The 21,165-nt window shown below is 55.6% G+C and overlaps 1 protein-coding gene across 20 annotated transcripts in view; it reads right to left on the reverse strand.

Moving 5' to 3' along the window:
- SRCIN1 (SRC kinase signaling inhibitor 1) overlaps nucleotides 1-21,165 on the reverse strand; it is a 69,865-nt gene that overhangs the window by 13,609 nt on the left and 35,091 nt on the right. For 11 of the 20 annotated variants that reach the window (XR_004421273.1, XM_033089817.1, XM_033089825.1 and 8 more), the window contains 16 exons: nucleotides 19,743-19,766; nucleotides 15,912-16,107; nucleotides 15,145-15,343; nucleotides 14,631-14,724; nucleotides 13,280-14,130; nucleotides 12,104-12,196; nucleotides 11,814-11,857; nucleotides 11,333-11,520; nucleotides 10,017-10,192; nucleotides 5,197-5,327; nucleotides 4,888-5,035; nucleotides 4,316-4,565; nucleotides 3,636-3,870; nucleotides 1,829-1,983; nucleotides 1,374-1,526; nucleotides 644-766 (listed from right to left, as the gene is read on the reverse strand). Coding sequence is in view for 19 of the 20 variants with exons in the window: in XM_033089817.1 (XP_032945708.1) it covers nucleotides 644-766; nucleotides 1,374-1,526; nucleotides 1,829-1,983; nucleotides 3,636-3,870; nucleotides 4,316-4,565; nucleotides 4,888-5,035; nucleotides 5,197-5,327; nucleotides 10,017-10,192; nucleotides 11,333-11,520; nucleotides 11,814-11,857; nucleotides 12,104-12,196; nucleotides 13,280-14,130; nucleotides 14,631-14,724; nucleotides 15,145-15,343; nucleotides 15,912-16,107; nucleotides 19,743-19,766 (3,060 nt within the window). In the remaining variant the exon portion in view is untranslated. The remainder of the gene's footprint in view (nucleotides 1-643; nucleotides 767-1,373; nucleotides 1,527-1,828; nucleotides 1,984-3,635; nucleotides 3,871-4,315; nucleotides 4,566-4,887; nucleotides 5,036-5,196; nucleotides 5,328-10,016; nucleotides 10,193-11,332; nucleotides 11,521-11,813; nucleotides 11,858-12,103; nucleotides 12,197-13,279; nucleotides 14,131-14,630; nucleotides 14,725-15,144; nucleotides 15,344-15,911; nucleotides 16,108-19,742; nucleotides 19,767-21,165) is intronic. The other 9 variants (XM_033089811.1, XM_033089806.1, XM_033089819.1 and 6 more) reach the window with 5 other exon arrangements.

The raw sequence follows: 21,165 nt of genomic DNA on the forward strand, positions 1-21,165 counted from the left end.
GTGAAGGAAGAACTTCCCAATGCTGACAGACACAGAGCCAAGGAAGGGCATGAGTTTCTTCTATTCCAAGTTCCCTGACCAAAGGGGGCGAGATGGAGCCAGGGGTCAAAGGGAGGTTATAAATGAGCCTTCCCCCTGGGGTGTCCTGGCCTCCAGTACAAGGCATAGATTCTAGTGGGAGAAATAGAGCGCCTGCCTGACACGGCAGAGTAGGCGGTACGGAGGCAGGCACTAGGCAAGGGCTCAGAACAAAGCCACATTTTCAGTTGGACCTAAAGTCATCTAGTGAGCAAGATCCAAACTCCAATCTTGGACCAAGACAAAACCCCGGCTTCGGGCCAGACCTAAACTCTGGCCACAGATGGGAACAAAATACCCAGGACACCATGGGCTGACTCAGAATCAAGCCTGTAAAGAAAGCAGACCCAAGGGGCCACCGGATACCAGCCGCTGGAGTCTCAGGGACAGAAGAAAGGGTTATGCTCCTGCCCTTGGAATGGGGGAGGGGTGAGTCCGTGTAGGGGAGGCTGTGAAAGTGACGGGGCTCAGGGTGTTGGAGTGGGTTAGCGTGAGAGGTGAGGAGAGGAAGCTGTGCAGGCACAGGCAGAGAGAGCGCCATGAGAAGTGGGGGGCAGCCCGTTACCTTCCATGTGGGGCCTGGGCCTGAGCCCCCGGGGAACCCCAAGTCCTGGGGGGACTGCAAGGTGGGAATCAGCTGGCGGCAGGGCGTGGGGGGGAGGGAAGACACTGAGCTTCTCTCAAACACCTGGGGAGCAGAAGGCGGGGGCAGATTTGGAGGAGGGGCACAGGAAGGACAACAGGGGTACAGGCCTATGGCTTATGCCCCCACGGGGAGGGGTGGCCTGGGCTGGCACTGGGATCCCAGCCTTACGCCTTGGCCCCTCACCATGGCCACTGGCCACTGGCCACTCTGCCCTCCAGTTTGTCTCCTCCTCCAGAGGCCCTAGAAGTCCAGGGTCTCCAGCCAGTCAGGGAGGAGGGCTGAGGACACTTGAATGGGTGACTTGGGAGGGGCTCAAGGCACTTGGGTACGAGGGCATTAAATGTTTGCAGAACATTTGAGGATGGGGGTGGTCTCAGAGCACAGAGAGTCTCAAGGTAGTTGGGTGGGGGGTTTCAGAGACTACAATCAAAAAATCCAAACCTGCAAAGAGGGTTAGACTCCTCCCCTGTTTTACGGTGGAGAAGGAATCAAGGCAAGAGGGATGAGGTCCTGACCAGGACAGTGCTCAGCGGGCAGCCCGAGTCCAACCCCCTGTCCTAGTTCAGCCACCTGCCACGGGGTCAGCATGGCAGGGGAAAGGAGCAGGGCCTAGATGATGACTCCGGGGCCAGGTGCGCCCCTTACCTACCTCCAGTTCTGCGATGATGCGGTCCTCATCGTCCTCGTCCTTGATGGCAGAGGCCATGATGGGCGGTGTGGAGGCCGGGCGAGCCACCTCGGACACAGTCCGGCGCAGCTTCACTTGGGGCTTCTGTACCTCCAGCTCCTCAGACTCGGCCTTCTGCAAGGCCCGGGCCTCCGTCAAGACCAGGCTCTGCCCCCCACCACTACCAGCTCACCTCCTAGGCTCCCTGGGTTCCAGACCATCTCCCACCTGCCCCAGCTCATCTGCCACTTCCTCTCTCCCCTCCCAGATGGCCCCTCCCCATGGTGGAAGCCCAAGCCAATCATCAGCACTGGCCAGGCCCCTTCTTTCCTTCCACCTCCTCTGAGAGAGGGGACTGCCCTGGAGGGTCTCTAGAGGTCATCTCAGGCCTCTCCCAACTCAACCTCCTCATCTCCTGCGCAAGGTGGGTGTGGTACCTTGATGAAAGCTGAGTCCTTCTTGCTGGTGACCACAACCTCTCCGGTGCGTGTGGTGGTCAGGCCATGGGAGGAGGGGAAGCTCCGGCGGGGAGGGGGCGGTGGGGGCGACTTGGAGGGCTTCTCCGTGCGGTATCGGGGCACTGTCAGCTCATCTGCGGGCAGCCAAGGGGCTGGGGGTCAGGGCACCTGTAACCCTGGAGTCCATGTGCCACATCTGACTCCAAGGGGATAAACCTTGCCTCCTCCTCCGGGGAAGAGGGGAGAGGAAAGTTCAGGGGAAAGGACACAGGCTCCCTCCTCCTCTCTCTTACCTCCCCATGCAATCCAGCCCCAAACCCTGTCACTCCTCTCCTGCAGCACTCTTTACACCCCTTACTACTCAAAGTGTGGTCCAGGCACCAGCTGCACGGGCAGCATCTGGGAGCTTTTTAGAAATGGAGAAGCTCAGGCCCCACCCAGAGCTGCTGGATCAAAAGCCACATTTTGACAGATCTTCTGGTGATTTCATGCACACCTTCAAGTTTAAGAAGTGCTGCTCTGATCCATTTCTTTTCCACCTGCCCCTCAGCCCCTGCCCTGGCACTGATCTTCATCCTTTCTCCATCAAGAGCAATTTCTATTCCAAGAGCCTGACCCCGCCCACCAGGCTCCCCCTTCCCCAATTCTTCCAGGGGTGGCGGCTGTTTCCAGGGCAACCGGTAAATCACTGAAACCTGACACTCCTCTGCCTTTGATCTCCCAGTGGCTCCCCATTACCCCAAACCACATCCAAGCCCCTTGGCCCAGCACCCTCCACAGCTGCCAATCTTTCAGCCTCAGCTCTTCTTGCTACTCCCTGGCCTGGACCCTGCGGGGCAACACTAAACACAGACCTCCAGGCATTTGCACATGCTGCTCCCTCTCCGTGGAACGCCCTCTCTCACCAGCCTGGGAAGCACCTACTCATTTGCAAGACTCCAGTGGAAAGTGCCCTCCAAAGGGAAGCCCTTCCTACCCTCCCAGGGCCTCCCTAGGACTGCACAGCACCAGAGCTCACCTCCCAGCTGCATTTAGCACCTCATCCTATTTCTGGTTTACACGCTAGCTATGGCCTGGTACCGATTACATAACCAAATTGAGCTTAGTGTCCTCATCTATAGAATGGGAATAGCTACAGTATCTGCCTCCTGGAGTTGTTACGAAATTATAAGGATTAATACACAGAAAGCATTTGGGGCAGTTCTCACAAAGTTAAGTACCTGATAAAACATTCATGTTAGTATTATTCCTCCACTATATTTTAAGCTCCTTGAAAGCAAACTATGCCTTATCTCCAGCACCTAGTACACAGTAGGTGCTTAAACAAATATATGTGGCATGAATGAATAAAGGAATGGAGGACGACTGCCATTTCTGGTTCAGATTTCTGCCTCCCTTGTGAGCTCACAGGCTTGGGGAGCACAGGAAGCAAGTCCACATCGATCAGCGCTGCCCCTTGTCTGAGCACCGCCTGATTCAGGACACATGCTAGGGTAGAAGGTACAGGCAGAGGACGCTCTGCCTGGACTTGCTCATCCTCCCTGCGTGGTCCTCTTAGCAGCAGAGCCGTGGGAACAGCCCTGGATAGAGTCCAGCTCTAACCCAGCCGTTGGGGCTCCCTGTGGTGGCTGAGGGTCGTGCTGCTGATGTCCCAGCACATCCCTTCTCCAGCAGCCTGACCACAAAGATTCTCACTCCCATGTGCTGACCCCATCAACCTGAGAGCTCCTGAAGATGGGGCTCCCCTCCTCTGGGCTCTTCACCCGCCCCCTACCTGCCCCCGTACCTGAGCCCCTCCTCCCACTGGGCTCCGTTCGGGGGGCTGCCTTCTGGCCATGGGGGACCTTGGGGGGCTTGTGGTCAGGGGTGGGGGCCGGGCCTGGGTGGGCCTTGCTCGCACAGTCCAGGTCAGGAATGGCCTTCAGCAGCTCCGCCTGTGTCTCCTCCAGCAGCCGGTTGATGTCCTTGGCACTGTACTGAGTCAGGGCTGCCCGCTTCTCCTCCCAGTCTCGCTCGGCAGCCTAGAGAGGAAGGGACGAGAGTCAGGACTAAAGTGGCTGCCCTGCCCCTGGACCTTTGGGGCCCCAGCCCCTTCCCCCAGCCACGCATGCAAGGCCCCCGGAGGATGCTTGGACTTCTCTTTGACTATGACGTGCTTTCCCCAGGAGTCTGGAATGCCACCTTCTTTATAAACTACTCTCCTGATATACTTAGACCTGTTTTTGGACATTCTCTTCTGGTTCATTGACCACATAGTCTATTCTTGTGCTAACGTAACGCTGCCTTAATTATTATAGCTTTATAATATGCTTTCCTATCTAGCAGGACGAATGTCACCCTCAGCATGCTTCTCAGACTTCCTCCTCCCCCAGGAAAAGTGCCCATGCAGTGTCAGCACTTCCCAGCCTAGGACGGTGGGAAGAACCCCTGAGCCTCGCTTGTGCCCTTCAATCCCAGGCCCAGCACCTCAACAGACACAGCCTTGTCCACGCTTCTCTTGCTGCCAGGAGTTTCCAGGCCTTTGGTGGGGTTGCCCCCCTTGGGGGTAACAGGAGCTCCCTCGGCTGGCCCACTCAGCTCATGGAGGTTCAGCGGAGGGCTGGGGGGTGGCATTTCGAAGTCCAAGCTCTTATTGAAGTCAGTCTCGGCTGTCACCTTCTTGGGGGACTGATTCAGGAGGTTGTTGGGCGGTGGCCACCCCCCCTCGTCCACTTGCCTGCGGTTGGGAGAATTAGGAGCAGCTGTGAGACCAGCAGCATGGTGACCCCCATGAAAGGGAAGCCTGGCCAGAGGGAGGTGGGGTATAAAGAGGGCTCTGGGATCTTGCAAGACAGAGCGAAGGGCCTGAGGAGAAGTGACTGCATCTAGCATAAGGGGCAGCCAAGCCTACAACATGGGAAGAGGGCACAGGTCAGAAGTGAGGTACAGCTGCAGTTGGCACATGAGTGACCTTTGGGGGAGTCAGATGTGTTGATCTGGGCCGTGTGGAACCCCACGGGAATCAGAGGTCAGAGATAAGAGGTCAGGGATAGAATGACCTTCGGATCTGAGCCAGCGTGTCTGTGACCCCGCGGCAGCGTTTGAGTAGCCCATCCAGGCGCTGTGGCTCCTCCTTCAGGAACTTCACTGCCTCCACCTCCACACGAAGCACTACCCGCATCTTGCTCTGTAGCGCTGGGAAGTGAGCTGAGGAGACCAGAAGGAGTGAGCTGGGGAGGGTGAAGCTTGGAGGACCTTCACCCTCCAAGGATGGGCAGCAGAGAGGGCAGGGCCTGGGGGTGGGAACAGGGGTGCAGCAGGGATTCCCACCTGGACCACATGCCACACTCACTGGCCCCCAGGCTCACCCTTGAGCTCAGTCAGCGTCTCCCCAAGCTGCTTCAACACCAGCGCTTTCTCCTCCAGCTCAGGCCCCGGCACCAGCCTGTGGTTATGGGACACATCCCTCTGGATCTTCTCCACTGACTTCTCCAGGTCACTGCAGCCACAGAGAGACCCCCTCAGCCCTCTCTGGCCCCAGCCCAGCCCCCCTGAAATTGGGCAGCTGGAGAGAAATCAGGTCACCAGTCAGATAAAAATTAAAAGCCATTTACCAGGCCACATGCCCAGGTGAAATCAGAAATGCCAAACCTCAGAGATGAGACTTTGGAAGAGCTCCCTAACAGGGGCGCAGGGTCCCTCCCTTTGAAGTTCTGCTGTTTAGCCACATCAGCCCAAACCTCTCTGCCTATAACTTGCATCCTCTGATTCTCATTCTGCTAAGCAGCAGCAGACAACTTGGCAGCCTTTCAGAGAGCTGGAGGCAGCTGCATGCGCGTCTAAGGGGTCTCTTTTCTTGCAGGGTGATACTGCCATGTCCATCTACCTTTTCTCAAATGATCCAGACACTTGGCCTCTTTCTTTGAGGACAAAACTGCTTTTGATTTTCAGCTGGCTTATGCTGAGCTCATGTCATTTAAAACCCCACATCTTTCTAAGGTAAATCAGACCAAGTCGCCACACCGTGTTGAACCCTAAATGGATCCCAACATTCTGAGGCTAAAATCCAAACTCTTCAATGCAGCCAAGAAGGGCATGAGGGCAGTAGTTGAAAATTTGGTTCCAGACTCAGACAAATCCAAATTCCAATCCCAGCTCCGCCCATCCCAGCAGAGAGATCTTGGATAAGTTACCTACTATCTCCAGGCCTCAACCTCTTCGTCTAAAATATTGGGGTGGCAAGAGTTCCTCCCTCCTGGGGCCACTGTGGATTAAATGAGCCAATGCAGATGGGAAAGGGGTGGCAAGGGGTCAGGGCCTGGGGACTACTCATATTGTCCCTCAGCCACCACCCCTGTTCTCACCTGGCTTGCTTCTGTTTAGAATCATCCAAAATTTCTCTGTGTGCTGCCTTCTCTGGGCCTTTTAAATGCCATTTTCTCTGCCCAGAATACTCCATTCACACACACACACACACACACACACACACACACACGCATGTGTGTGTGCACATGTGTGACTAATTTCCACTCGTCCTCAGGTCTCAATGAGAACCTCTCCCCCATTCCCTACACTTGGAGTTAGGGGTCTGCTTCCTGCCCCCCCGCCCAAGCCTCTGGAGCTCCTGATTGCAGGGCTGTGCAATGACAGGCAGGCAGGAACCATGTCTTCAGGATTTGTCTCCGATGCTGAGCACCTGGCATGGTGCCTGGAGAAGAACAGAGGTCTGGTAAATAATTGTGGAATAAATGAATAAGTGAAAGAAGGAACTGATGCCCTGGTAGTTCATCTTAATTCTATACTGGAGTCACTGACATCTCTGACCCATATGCAGGACTTTACATACATTCCTGTCAAATCCCATCTGTTGGATTTCAGCTCAACTATCCAGGTGGGAACAACTTCTGAGTCTCAGTTCTACCATCCAACAGATTTGCTCACCCTCAAAGCTCTGTGTCATCAGCAAATCTTACCAGCATGCCTTATACATCTTTATCCAACTAGCAGGTAAAAAGACCATGTTGGAGCCAAGGATAAAATCCTATGACTCAGCACTACCAGTTAAAGAGCTATCATGTCCTAAGCATTTACTGTATGCCAGGTGCCACATGCAGCCTTTCACTTTCATTACCTTATTTAATCCTCACAATAAATCCTGAGTGGGACCATCATTACCTCCAGTTTACACATAGACAAACAGCGGCTCAGACACTAGACTACATTTTACAGCTGCCCTTGCAGTTTGAAGTGGCCATTCAAACTGAGGTCTAGCCAATGGAATATGAGTGGAAGGGGTACATGCTGTTTCCAGGCCTGGCCCACTGCAAACCTCCCATGTAAGCTCTTTTCCCCTTCCTGTTGGTTGAAACACAGTGATCCTGTGGGTGATCTGGGAAGGCACATACTAAAGAAGGCAAAACCTCCATTAGCCTGGGTCCCTGAATGACTGCATGGAGGAGAGCAATTCCACTAACTCCCCCAATATTGACCCATGAGAAAGAAGTGTCCATAACTTTCGAACCATTATCGAATGTGTTAGAGCAGCTACCCTAACTAATTGGCTGCCTTAACTAAGAAACTGGCTTTGTCATTTACAAAAAAAAAAAAAAAAGGCTCAGAAAGATTAAGTAACTTGTCCAAGGTCATACAACTATTCTGTGACAAAGCAAGATCTACTCATGTCTGACTTCAGGCACTGGATTACACTGCATCTCACTCCCACACTAGACTAACATCACCCCAGAGACATCCACTATCCCACCCAGCCCTCGCTCTGCCATGTAGGAAAGAACAACTCTCCTCCACTGTGTGTGTCACCTGACTGGTTCAGGGCATGCCAGTTTTGTAAACCTTTAGGAAGTGACAACACTGCAACTCTCAGGTAGAAGGGACTAGGTCCCCTTTTAGGCTCAGTTAGAACCCTGATTTTCTGATCATGCAATCTACCTAACTTGGGCCGACTCTGCAAATGAGTCCCAGACAAGTCCAAGTCTAGACACAAGGACCAGAAAGTAGTTGGATTTTCCAGACCCAGATTTAGTCCTGGAGGAGTTGAGAGGGGACGGTTGGGACAGAACCAGCTATATAAAATGCGGAGCCCATTGCAAAATGAAGATTTCTCCCCTTGTTAAAAAATTAAGAATTTCAAGAGAGCATTTCAAGCAGAGCATTATAAACCAAGCATGGGCCCTTATAGCATAGGTCACATGCCTACAAAGCTGGCCCTGGGTTAGGCTAAATTAGGCTCCAGAGGCCAAAAGAACTCAGTCAGCAGAGGCTGCAATGTCTACATAGAGCTCAAGTGCTTGGCTAGGACAGATGAGTGAGCCAAACTAATGGAAGCACAGTATTGGCCTTAACTTCCAGCAAGATATCAGGGCAAGAGAAAGAGGCAGAGCGAAGCTGAGCAAGAGCAAATATATGGGGGCTGCAGCCAGAACAGGAGTAAGGAGGGGCCTGCTGGTTCTTCTGATGCCGGGGAGGATATGGGAGCTGGACAGGGAGGGCCGTCATGGCCAAGCTGAAGCCACTGCAGCGCTGGTGTGGAGTCCGCCCCACCCTAAAATGGCAGAAGCCCCCTTCAAAGTGCATGGAGAATCCTGCCAGAAGCACTCTAGCAGCCCCCAACTCTCTCAAGTGAGCAGTCTGAGTAACAAGTTCGATAACAGGGCAGGGGGTAGGGAGTCTGTGTTCCTGGAGAACCAGGGTCCCCAGGAAGCTGAGGACCAGACACTCATGTGACAGGAGCATAAATCCGTCCTTTTTTTTTTTCTGCCTCTGTGCTTTTATATTTCCTTTTATTTTCCTTTAATGTCTCAATAAGTTTCCTTTTGAAAATTCCAACCCAGCTCCTTTGTGCTACGTGAAAAAGGACAAGGAGAGGACAGGAAAGTCAGGTAACAGAATTCCCTGGGTAACGGGGGATGGCAGCTGTCAGTCTACCTGGAGATGTGACTGGAGTTGTCATTAAGCTTTTACACCTGGAGTGATGGGTGGCTGCCACTGGCTTCTTTCCACGTGGGATGACCCCTTATTTCATCTCAGCTACACGGGGTCATGGGAATCTTTGCCTTGTGTCTCACTGAAATGCACATGTACCACCAGGCTGTGTGGGCCCAAGCCCTTCTCAAGGAGCCCCTTGCAAGAGGTACAACACAATGACTTGGTAAGGAAGCTGGGCTCCTCTGAGCAGCCTCTCCTGGCTCCCTGAGTCACTGACCAATTGACCCCAACCCCTCTCTGGAAAGAACTGCAAAAATCTTAATACTGGGCACAGACGAGGAAGCCACAGCACAGAGCAGGGCAGAAACTGTCCTAATCACACAGCCTGGACCTCAGTGCTGGAGCTGGACCTCAGGTCCACTTTGTGTCCTGGGCCACTAGGAGAGAGGCCAGAGGAGGGAGCAGGGTCTCTGTCTCAGACCCCAACGACTGACAAGAGAAGGCTGCAGTGAGGCAGAGAGTGCTCTCTCGGTGCATGGTGCACAGACAGCGGTGCACGGTGCACAGACAGCGAAAGGCAGCTTCTTCCTGCAACAGTGCCAGACAATCGAATGCTGGCCAGACAGTCATTTGCTAAATTTGGATCAGAGGACCATCTTCCGTTAACCCTTACATGTCTAAGCATTTGCGGGTGGGGTGTTCTCTAGTCCTCATTCCTTCTGAAAATGCTCGATCTGCACTAGAATTGGAAGAGGGTTTTTCCTTGGCTATACCTGGTCTTAGACATCAGGGAATTGGAGTGTTGGCAACCGTGGCCGGTCAGCACCAAGCTGACCAAGCTGGCAACATCTGAATGCTCCACCTGAATATTCTACCCGATGGTCAGTTTATATAGGTCACAGGCCAGAATGAAAGCAGACAGAGGACTGAGTGAAATCAGGCAGCTGACCACATGAGAGTAAGGCTTCAGGCCGTGGGGAAGCAAGACTGTGGGTCATTCGGAGCAAGACCAAAGCAAAAGCAGGCATCAAGCCAGAAACAAAGAAATCAGGAATTGTGCCAGATGGTCAAAGGTTTGTGGGTCACAGAGAAATCAGGCCACACAGGAGAAGGCAATCAGGCTTCAGAAGAGACCAACGTCACCTGTGATTCAGAAGGTAGGAGAGCTGCGCCTCCCAGTGAAACCAGGTTGCAGGCCCCCCAGCCCGCACCCCAGCCCTCCCTCCGCAGCGGGGCCCAGCCTCACTTGAGTTGCTGGGTAATGAGCTCCTCGTCGTTAAGGTAGCGCAGCCGCTCCTCCTCCACCAGGGTGCGCTGTCGCTGCAGCGGGTCCTCATGCCGCCGCGCCACCTCTGACACGCGCATGCTCAGCTCCGCTTCTGTGCCCTTCAGCAGCGCGCGCAAAGACTCCAGGTTCTGTAGCTGCGGGACGCAGAGGAACCGATCGACTGGGGTGGGAGGGGATGGAGGCAAGCAGCAGGGAAAGGGCCGGGAGGAGGTGGACAGAGGGCTGCCCTATGCCGGGCGGATTCCACAGCAGATGCGGCTACTCGGTTGTGACTGTGCAGCAGCAAAAGGGTGGGATGGTGGGGGGCAGAGGCCAAGAGCTAAATTCTGGAGAAGAATAAAGGCAGGAGGAAAACGGCCTGGGGATAGTGGAGGAAGGAGTACTGAGTTGGGCCAAGCTGAAGGTGCGGCTGCATGACTAAGAACAAGAGCAGCAGCGAAGGGCTGGGATGGTAGGGGGCGGAGAAGCTTACGTGCTGGGGAAGTACTGAGGCAGGAAAACCGGATGGGAATATTTGGGGGGCAGGGAGTGATCCTATGAAGGCCCCTACCGACCATGCGGCTACATTTGACTCAAGCACGGGGGTTGATAGAGTTTCCGTGGCTGGGATGGGAAGACTAACTTAACGCTCGAACCCAGTCCTGAGGCCGAGTTGGGGCAATGGTGGGGGCAGGCGAGATCTTACCCGTTGCCCAGATGGTAACTCTGCCCCCTCTCCAGCCTGTCTCTACTCATTATTCTCACCTGAAGGGCTCTGGGGCCCTCTGGAGGAGCGGGCACAGCGATGCCAGGCTCCTGACTGGTGGGACCATCTGCCAGGTGGGGCAAAGCAGGGTAGCTGAGGGGAAGAGGGAGCTAAGGGGACCTGGGGGAAGGGCTCTCGCTCAAGGTAGGGAAGGGAGGAAAGGAATGCTGAACTGGAAGGAACTGGGACCACAGAGTACTGACCGGGGGAGGCGGTTCAGTGGGGTGGACTGGAGCTCCAGGAGAGCAGTGAGGATTCAAGGAAGGGGAAGGAGGGTTTTGTGAAGAGGACACGGGGGAGCGGTGGAGGTTTGATGAGAGCTCAGAAATTCAGCGAAGGGGCAGAAACTCAAGGAAAGGCAAGCGGAGAAAGCGTTCAGAGATGGACCGTGTAAGCAGCGGACTCTGAAGAGCGATTAGGGAATGGGGCGGGACTTTTGGGAAGAAGTTTCAGCGCAAGTAGGTGGGTTCTGGTGGGGCCGGGCTTCAGGGGGCGGGGTACGGGAAGAGGCCCCAGAGGGGGGCGGTACCTGGAGCTTCCGCAATTGCTGAAGCTGGCCGCGCAGGTCACTGGTGCTGTTCTGCAGGCCACGCAGGTGCAGCTGCATCTGCAAACGGCTGATGGCAGTGGGCTGTCCCGCAGGGGTGCTGCTGGCTGAGGGTGGGGGAGGGCCGGACACTGGGGTGGCCCCGCTGCTCCGGCCGCCTGACCCACAGGCTGCAGAAGGACGAGGATGGAACAAATCGTGAGCCTGGGAGAGGCTGGGGCAAGGGCCTCCCCACACAGTAGCCAGAGAGGCACGTGGCTCTGACTCCCTGCCCCAAATGGTGGGCAGCCCTTCTGTAGGGAGCAAAGTGCCAGAGCAAAGACATCTTGGGCTAAGGTGAGACTACTCATCTATCCTTTAAAGCCTGGTGATATAGCTATTGTTTAATTCCCACTTTATCGATTAGGAAGCTGAGGCTCCCCGAGTTTAAGGCCCTGCGGGGAAAGGGGGAAGGATCACTCACGTGCTGAGGGGGTGGCTGCTCCATTGGAGCCTTCGATCTTCTCACTGTGGCACAGGGGAAAGATGGCTACCAGAGGCTCCAGGCTGGCCCCAGAAAGCCAAACCTGGGTGAGACCTTAACATAATCTCATCCCCTGATATCAGGACGGAGTCCCAGAGAAGGGAAGGGACTCACCCAGAGTCACATGATGAGACACTGGCAGAGCTGAGCCCAGGGCTTCTGCTGCCCACTTCCCCTTCATCTTGCCCCAACCACAAGCCCTGGCAGTGGTGTTGGGAGAAGTGCCTCACCTGGGCGTCTCAGGCTCCGAGCCTCGTAGTAGGGCACTCTGCACCAGGCCTGTGAGACTGGCAATCTGCTTCTCCATGGCCTCCATGCGCTCCCTGGGGAGGATGGTGGCTTTGAGCAACCACTTCTCGGGGCATGGGGTCCCTCCTCCCCAGTCCCCCATTCCTAAGGTTGGTAATTAGAGGAAATACCATTTCCTTCCCAGCCACCAATACACAGACAATCCAAAGAGCCCCAATGCTCAAGGATCAAGTCCACAGGCCCCCCCCCATATAATATTGGTAATGCCCTTCTCCCTCTGACAGTCACCCCCTCCCTCTGCTGTCTCATCTTTCTTCACAAATGAGATAGGTCCCACTCTGGCCTCTGTACTTCCGCATACTTTCCCTTTGCCTGTTATGCCCGCTTTCCTACTTCCTCTCTGAAGCCATCCCAGAGTCCCCAGCAGCCTTGAAAAATCCCTGTACACCCTCTGAAAGGAAGTATTTTTTTAATGTGTCTCCCCCACTAACCAGGGCAGGAACTGGGTTTGCCCAACTTGGCACTGGCAGTACCCAGTGCACTTCCTGACACACAGACCACAAGAGAGCTCTGTGAATGTAAATCACTTCTCACCTCTCAGCAGAGCCGCTTGAGAGCGGAGGGGGACAGGTTGGTGCCCTGACTACCTCCTCCAGCCATGCACCCTTAGAAGGGAGCTGAATGATTGGCAAGAACTCTCCGGATTGGAGGCTACCGAACTGAATGCGTCTCTCTCCCCATCCCTTTTTCTTACCAGCACCCCCTCCCCAGTGGACTTCAGCCGCCCCTGTGCTGGACAGCTCTCATGGATGTAAATTCTGCGCCGCAGCGAGAAAGGCGCTAAAGAGTGTTGGTTCAGCCTCAATTTTAGTTAGGGAAACTGAGGTTTAGAGAATGGATGCAAACACAGTCTTCCACATTCCTGTCTAGGGCCCCCTCAGGTCTTGCGGAGAGAAGGAAAATCGCATGTCCATCTCTCCAGTGCCTTCCCTGCCACGTTCAGGATACCCTGGAGACCCGTCTAGACTACTCCAGGTCTGCAAAGGACTCCTGGGTCTCAGAATCCAGGACACAATCCTGCAACGGACTCTGCGAGGCCGCCTGTCCACGATGCTGCCGCATTCCCACGGCCCTGAGGCCTTGAGAGTGTTCCTCACCTGGTCTCCGTGTCCTTGGCTGGCACAGGCGGCCCGAACCCAACAAGTGGGCGCTCTCCAGGCCCTGGGAAGAGCTCGGAAGGCGGGGCTCCAGCCGTGGAGGAGCCACCAGCGCTTCGGGTCTTGCCTCCAGGGCTCTCTGCGAAGACCGAGGAAGAACCCGAGTCTTTGCGGAAGGACTGGCGCACCGGCGAGCCACGGCTGGGTGGTCCCGAGTAGGGGCTGTGGGGTGGCGGGGGACCTCCCGGGGGCGCCGCCACGTCTGCCAGCTTCTGAGGCGACGAGGGCGGCAGGCGGAAGCCGTAGCTGTCGCCGTAGAGCGGGCCGCCTCCCGCCGCCTTGTACAGGGACTCCTCCAGGTCGGACTGTAGCGCCGCGGCCGAGTAGGTGCTGAGCGAGCGCACTGAGCCGCGCTTGTAGAGGCCACCGGCACCCGGGTAGGCGAAAGGGTCGCCCGCGGCAGCCGCCAAACTCAGACGGCCCTCGTGGAGCAGCCCGTAGGGGTCGGCGTAGAGGCCTTCGCCCTTCACCAGCACCATGCCGCCCGCCTTGCCCGCCAGGTCCTCGTCCGGCTTCACGTCGCGCCGCTCCAGGATGGCGCTGGGGCTGGGGCTGACGCCCTGGGCGGCGGGGGCGCCTCCCAGCCGCTCGGTGCCGTGGTGCACCGGGCTGCCGGCGTAGGAGGGCGGACGCCCCCCGGCGTAAGAGAGGCGTGAGCGCGACGGCGAGCCCGAAGGCAGCCCGGACGGCAGCCCCGGCGGTGGCGAGCCCGACGCCAGGTGCGGCGCAGGTGACAGGTTATTGAGGCGCCGCGTGGGCGACGACTCCCGCGATGCATACACCATCTCTCTCTGTGTAGAAAAGTCCCGGAACCCCACAAGACTGGTTACAAAGGGGGTCCCTTGCCCCTTGCTTGAGGAGTTAGCATTCTCCCCCCTGATACTTAGGAAGTCCCTTCTGTTCTCTGCCTTCCCTCGCTCCCGCTGCATTTGGGTCCCTCTCCCATCAGGGATCCCAGAATGGAGGAAGAAGTGGCAGATGGAGAGGCACCAGAAGGGCAACCCGCAGCCCACCCTACGGTGACGGGTGGGGAAGGAGTGGCTCCTGAGAGAAGCTATCTAGAATATCTCGAGGTTCGTTGGAGAAATCCTGAGCAGAAAGGAAGGGCAAGTGGCAGGTGAACGAGCAGGGACTCTTTCAAGACGCCACAATTAATGGAGGCCTCCTCCGCTCCAGCCTCTAAGTCTTCTTCTCCAAAGCGGGCTGTTGTCCCTGGTGACAACTGACTAAGCTGTGCCCCTGGACCCCATCTGCCCAGCCTCCCTAATGCCCTGGGCACCCCCAGCCATACCCGGAGGTCCCCGTTGGTAAGGTGTGAGCCAGGGAAAGCGGCGTAGAGTGGCTCCTTCCTATAGATCTTGATAATACTGCGGTCCTGGATGTCCCTGGAGGGGGACAGGGAGGTTCAGAGTGTCACCACCTCCCAGACCTGTATTGAGGAAGGGTGGCTACTCCAAGCAGAGGAAAGAGGGGTGGCAAGAGGGGCCAGGGGCCCCAACCCCTTCCTAAGTCTTTGCTCACTAGATCTCGTGCCTCAGAGTGCCTGCCACCAACACACACACCCAGCAGCTTCCACCCCGTCCACTTCCTCGGCCTCATGCACCAGTTTCAGGTTAGCTCGAGCCAACGACAGGGGGGGTGGGAAGGGGGGTATGATTTAGAAGGGAAGGGGTAGGGCTGGGAAGAATAAGGAAAGGTGGTAGGAAGAGAGCAGAGTGGGGGGGCTGGGGAATGGCCTGCGGAGTCGAGCCCCTCTAGGAGGAGGAGTAAACAGAAGCCCACCCTTCCCCCGGGGCCACGCCCACCGGACGTCTTCCAGCTCGTAGAAGACGTTGCGAGCCTCGTCTTTGATGAGGATGGCGGTGTTGGGCGACTTAAGCATGCCCATGGTGAGCTTCTGCGGGAACATGTGCGCGATGAGTGCATGCAGCGTGTCCAGGCTGCTGACCTCGTGCGTGATGTGCACACGCCGAGTCTCCTCCCCGAACTGCAGGAACAGCACCCCTGCGAAGGAGATGCCACCCTCGCTGTCAGTGCCACCACCACCACCAGGCTGCCGTCCAGGAGAGCGAGGGGGGCCTTCGGAAGCCGTGCTGGTCCCACAGAGGCAAGGTCTGAGGCCGGACGCTGCCCCAGAGTGCAGGTGCACCCAGGCACTCCTCATGCTGCCAGCCTCTCAACCCCAGACAGCTTGGAGCCTGACCGTGGAAAAGGACTTGGGGGCTGGAACAGGGGACAGAAACTAAGGGGGAGTCGTTGCTAAGAGGGAGAAGGGGGAGAAGGAAAGGGGACTGCTGAAGAAGAGGAGAGAGAGGGGAATAGGTCAGGGGATGCTGAGAGAGAGAGGGGTGAGAGAGAAGCTGGGAAGGGCTGGGAAGAGTTGCTGAGGAGGGAGAGGCCCTGAGGGGAGGAGGCTGCTGGGGGGGGGGAGAGATGGGGAAGGGAGGGAGAGGCTTGGTAGAAAGATGGCTGAAAAGAGATGGAATGGGAAAGGGGATGAAGAGAGTTCCAGGCAAGCAGAGCAGAGGGAGGAGCCAGTAGCCAGGAGGAAGATGGACAGGGCAGGCATTACCTGGAGAGCGCAGCTTGGTCTGGCTGGCAGAACGGGAGAGGGGCAGGCTCTGTCGGAAGCGGTTCATCCTACTGAAGCCCAGAGGCAGCTCAGTTTCCGACATGGTCTCCAGCGACTCAGCTGAAGCGTAGGACAGCTTGGCCGCCTGGTCTGCTAGCCCGGGCTGGGCTCCCTGAGTGTGGCGTGAGCTGCGGGTCTGCAGGAGCAGGGCGGATGAGAGGAATGGAGCATGAGCCCCTTTCTCTGCCCGCTGCCCCCCTTCGGGCCTGAAGAACCCCCACCAGCCAGCGACACACACACAGGAGGGTCTCCTGGATTTCAGACAAGCTGTGTGGCTGCAGGAGAGTTCCCAACCTCTAGGGGTCTTGGTCTCCCTAGGACAACCAGCAGGTAAGGAGTGGGTAAAGGATCAGCCTCTCTGGGAAGCCAGACAAGAAACCATCTGAGGGGGAGCCATGGGCACGCCTGCTATTTTAAGCTTCCAAAGAACAACACAAATTTGTCACCAAGGTGAGCAGCAGAATTGTTGAGCAAATTGGGGCATTAGTTCCAGACATTAATTAAGCGGCGGGTTTGTGAGCAATGAATTTATCCTTCATGGAGTTCAGAGGGTTGGGGTGGGGGTGGAAAGCAGGGCCCAGGGAGAAAGCAAAGAGAGCTAGGGACCCCGGGATCCCAGCTCTGGGGGGTCAAGTCCTTGACTTAGGGTGACTCACAGAGCTGGGCACAAAGTCCTTGACTTAGGGTGACTGGGCAAAACATCCCAAACCCACCAAAACCAGCTGGGCCCCAGTTTCAAACAGACTACCTGCCTAGTACATGCAGTGCACATGCTAAGCCTGGTGTGATCCACACACGCACATAGCATAAGTGACAGCCCTGAGCCCCTCCCTGCAAAGCACATGCTGCGACACAGCCAACCACTCGCCTCCTGGAAAGGCCTCTCCTAGAACCCAACACAACAGCCTCTAGCCCTGAAGCTACAGCTGAGGGTGATATCTGGCTGGGGCTAGGGAAAGGTGTCACCCAGTGACCATTCCTTGCCCTAGGGACAGTTTGAATACTCTTTCCTTGGGGAAGGGTTCACCATGATTTCTATTGCACTTTAAGAGCCTACTTTTGGCTGATGGCTACAGCTGTCACTCAGGCCGCAGCTCCTGCCACCCAACCCCTCCCCTCAAACCTAGTTGATGTCAGAAACTCATTTATTTAAAGGAGAACGATCATGAATCAGATCTATATCATTCCACGTTATGTACATTATATACATATATGTGTTACATATACATATATTATCGAGAAAAAAACCATGTTGCCCAATTGTATTTTCCTATAAAACAAATTGCCTACTTTTAACAATGAATCACTTAAAACCATTAACATTGGTTACCTCAGGGTTGAGACAGCTTTTTCGTTTTACTCTATACATTTTTCTGCTGGGTGAATTTCGCACAATCAGAATATATGACTTTTATAATTTTTTAAAAAACAGTGAAAGTGCCTCTAAAAAGGAATCATTTATTCTCCTCCCCAGCCCTCTCCTTCCCCAAATCCTGATTAACCTCTAATTAATCTCCATCTTTATATTAATTCAATTTAATGTTCCAATCGGATTAGCACTCTCGAAAAGAGAGAGTATCTTTCTCTGATGGGCAATGTGCCCAGCTGTCCCCAAAGTGTCCTCGAAGGCTTAGGGATGTGGAAGGCCAGATTTGGGAACCTCAGGGGGCATCCAACCTCAAGCACAATACCTTGACCAGTGGGTGGGCATGGGTCTGGGGAGCAGGGAGGCAGTGTAGAAACTGGGGGGACAGGCAGATGCCCGTGCCCAGACTTTGGACCCTGCAGCTCAGATCTAGGCTGACCACCAGTGCCAGCCTGTACCCCTCTCTCACCTCAGCCGCAAGGCCGTGTGGGGAACCAGGCCTGGTCTGGTGGCCATGGGGTTGCCAAGCAACTGGAAGGTCAATGATTGACAAGCTGGTGTGGATGAGGGGCTACAGAGTTCACGCAGAATGAGCAGCTAGCAGGGCTGAAAAGCAGGGGGTGGCTACAGTGCATGGGGGTACAAGTGAGTTACCAGTAAGTAGATGGAACAGGGGCCAGAATGTAGGGGGGCAGGGATCCTAGGGACTGTTGACTGCTAAGAAGGCGGGGCTCTACCCAAGGGAAAGAGATGCCGGCATTCCCTGCCCTGCCAGTTCCTGTCTCCATCCTGGCCCCAAGGGCACCTTTCCATTCTCACAGCCTTTGTAGAAAACCCTCTTGAGAAGAGAGAAAGCCTGTTAGCACTTCTCTCCATCCCTGGGCTGAGACAACAGGGCAGAGGAAAGTGAGACATCCAGAAGGACTTCCCTATTAGAAGGGAGATGGCAAGAGAACAAAACAGTAATTCAAACAGAGCTCCCCAAAGATAGGAAAAGGGCTGCCATGAGAAGCCGTGAGCACCTGCCACTGGAGGTGTTCCTGGGAGGAGCCATGACTCCTGGTCAAAGATCAGGCAGAGGAAACCTTGAGTGGGGCCATCAGACTTTGAAGTTCCCAGAAGCTGTCCACAGACGGGCAGCATCACTTGGGAGCTTTTAAAAACACTTTGCAGGACCCCCACATTCACTGAATTCGAATCTCTCAGAGTTGGTGCCTGGGATTCAAGATTTTCAACCAGTTCCCAAGGTGATTCTGATTTGGGAATCATGTCAGTGTCCATGATTCTAGTGAATGAGGTAAGCTACCCTGTAAAGCTCCCTACGAGCCAGGCACTGTGTTTGGCACATGCAGTGTTTCTTCTCTCTTTACAACAGCTCTATGATGCAGATATTGTTGTTCTATTTTACAGAGGAGAAGCCAAGGCCCAAGGGATTGTAGAACTTGTCTCAAGTCACCTAGCTAGTTAGTAGCAGACTAGAAGTCACCACAGGTAGTCTGGCTCTTGGACACTGAACCACTACACTCCTGCCTCCTCCAAAAAGGTTATGCCTGATGCCATGATTCTGACTCCATGACTTTCCGATTCAAGGATTTCTCTCTAGGAGAATGTATACAAACAAGACGCTTGGAGCAAGATGACACTTAGGGAGTCTGGGATGGATGCCTCCCACCCCCTGTTATGATGCCTGGGAATTGGGGGACTGGAGACTCCAGGGCACCAGGAGCAGTCTAACTTGGTTCAGCTCTGGGCCTGGGTGCCAGGGAAGATGGAGGGGGCACCCAAGGGTGCTCCCCCAGTCCGCAGGATGCCCTTGGAGGGGCAGAGAGCTCTCCAGCTGCAGATAATCCAGACCCTCCAGGGGAGGGAGGAAGTCACCCATCCCTGAGCTTAGCCTTCCACTTGGGCAACAGGTTTGGGGTGCAGGGCTGTAAGTCTCTTGCCTGGCACTGACCAGCTCCCCATAGTGGAAAGTAAGAAAGGGATGAGGGACCCATCACAATCACAGGGCCTTCCTAGAAGATGAAATCTGAGTTCAGAGAACAGAGCCCTCAACAAGATCATGGGGTCCAGGCTCCTGCCTCAGAGGCAGCAATCTCCCCAAGCTGGGGAGAAATCAGGCAGCCTCACTCATTTTAAAATGTCCCTCGCGGCCTAGGGAAGCCTGAGGATGTCCAGCTCGGATCCCCAGCAGGGGTGGCCCAAACTCCCACAATGGATCCACAAGACCCTGGCAGGCGAACCCAGACTCTCAAAGCAGCAGCGGCAGCCTACAGCCCCAAGGCCCTCCGCCCGTACCAGACGGTCCCATACAGACGCACATCCCTGTGCAAAGCATGTGCAGGGAGGGGCAGGGCGGGACAGCACATGCAGTTGTCACAGAAGCAGAAGCACCACGCACTGACCTTGAAACTCCAGTAGTTTGGCTGCTGATGGAAATAAGAGAAGAGATGGTTATGAGGGGCTGGGTGGGGAGAGTAGGGGCAGGGGAGGGTTTGAGACCCTTGGAGCTTAGCACTCAGCCCTAGGACACGGGCCCTCCACCCTCCCAGGAGCAGCAAGGATGCTATGACTGTACACCCCATTTTCTGCTGAGATCCAGGATGGCCCTGAGAAGGCTCCAGGCTTGTTGGTGGGGGCGGGGGAGAGCCATTCCAGATGTTTACAAGCCACACATTCTAGTAACTGTCCTCAGAGGTACAGGTGGGAAACGGCGCAGATGACAGTGATACAGAGAACCCACGAGATAATGGCAGATGAATCAGAACTGCGGGGTCAGAGAAATGGCATCTGGTTGTGACAGGCCTGGGAAAACTTGCCAGAAGAGGTGGCATTTGAGCTAGGTCTTGAAAAAGGAGCAGCTCAGGTTGGGTAAATGCATGCTGAGCACAGGGGACAGTGGGGGCAAGTGCCCTGGGGCAGGGAGGCGGAGAGTGTGTTGAGGGAATAGTCAGTCATCCAGTTTGGCTGGCATGCAGGGCCTGGGAAAGTAGATTAGGCTACAAAGAGGGAGCTGGGGCCAGATGCCGAGGCTTAAATGCCAAGCAAAAGTATGTAGACTTAACAGGTTGGACAAGCAGAAAGCATTTGAGGGAAGCAGAGTGGAGTCAGAACTGGACCCCAGGAAGGTTGATGGGGCAGGGAATGGAAGAGGGAGGCTGGGGACCAAGGCCAGGGCAGGGAGGCCTGTTAACATAATGGACCTGGATTATAGAGAAAGGTGGACAGATGCCAGTCACCTCACAGCAAGGGGCAATGGATGGGGAGCCATGGACAACAGGAGCTGGGGAGACTGGGAGCGTGGACAGATCCTATGGCCGGAGAGATGAGAGAGGAGGTCTCCTTACATCCCGAGAACGAGAAGCCTCAGATTCCTCCTCATTCACAATAACCAAAGGTCACCCTGCCTTCCCTGGAGGCCAGAAGGTCCTTCCAGATGGCTAAGGACAGGAAGGAGTGGCCCGGAGGCTGGGTTGGTTCTTGGCAAAGCTGACGGCACCCTGCGGACCGGTGCCAGCCTCAGCAGGAAGACAGAGGCAGCAGATGGCCTGGCCCTGGGGTGCCTGGCACCAGCAAACAAGATTCCCCAAGCCTCAGAGCCAGTGGCAGAGGAGAGGGACGTCGAGGGCCCCCAATGGGAGAAGAACAAACAGTAGGCTGTTCTGGGCCACCTGAATGCTTTAATGACAAATAGGAGGTGGACAGGCCTGCGTGGAGGGGCACTGCTGGCAGGGAGGCTTTCCCTGAGTTAGACCTTTAGGGTGGCAGTGATGCCGGGCTATGGCTGGGGTCAAGAGGTTCATTTGCCAGGGCCATCCCCGTCTGAGC

This window comes from Rhinolophus ferrumequinum, chromosome 21, assembly GCF_004115265.2.
Source record: "Rhinolophus ferrumequinum isolate MPI-CBG mRhiFer1 chromosome 21, mRhiFer1_v1.p, whole genome shotgun sequence".
Classification (NCBI taxonomy): domain Eukaryota; kingdom Metazoa; phylum Chordata; class Mammalia; order Chiroptera; family Rhinolophidae; genus Rhinolophus; species Rhinolophus ferrumequinum.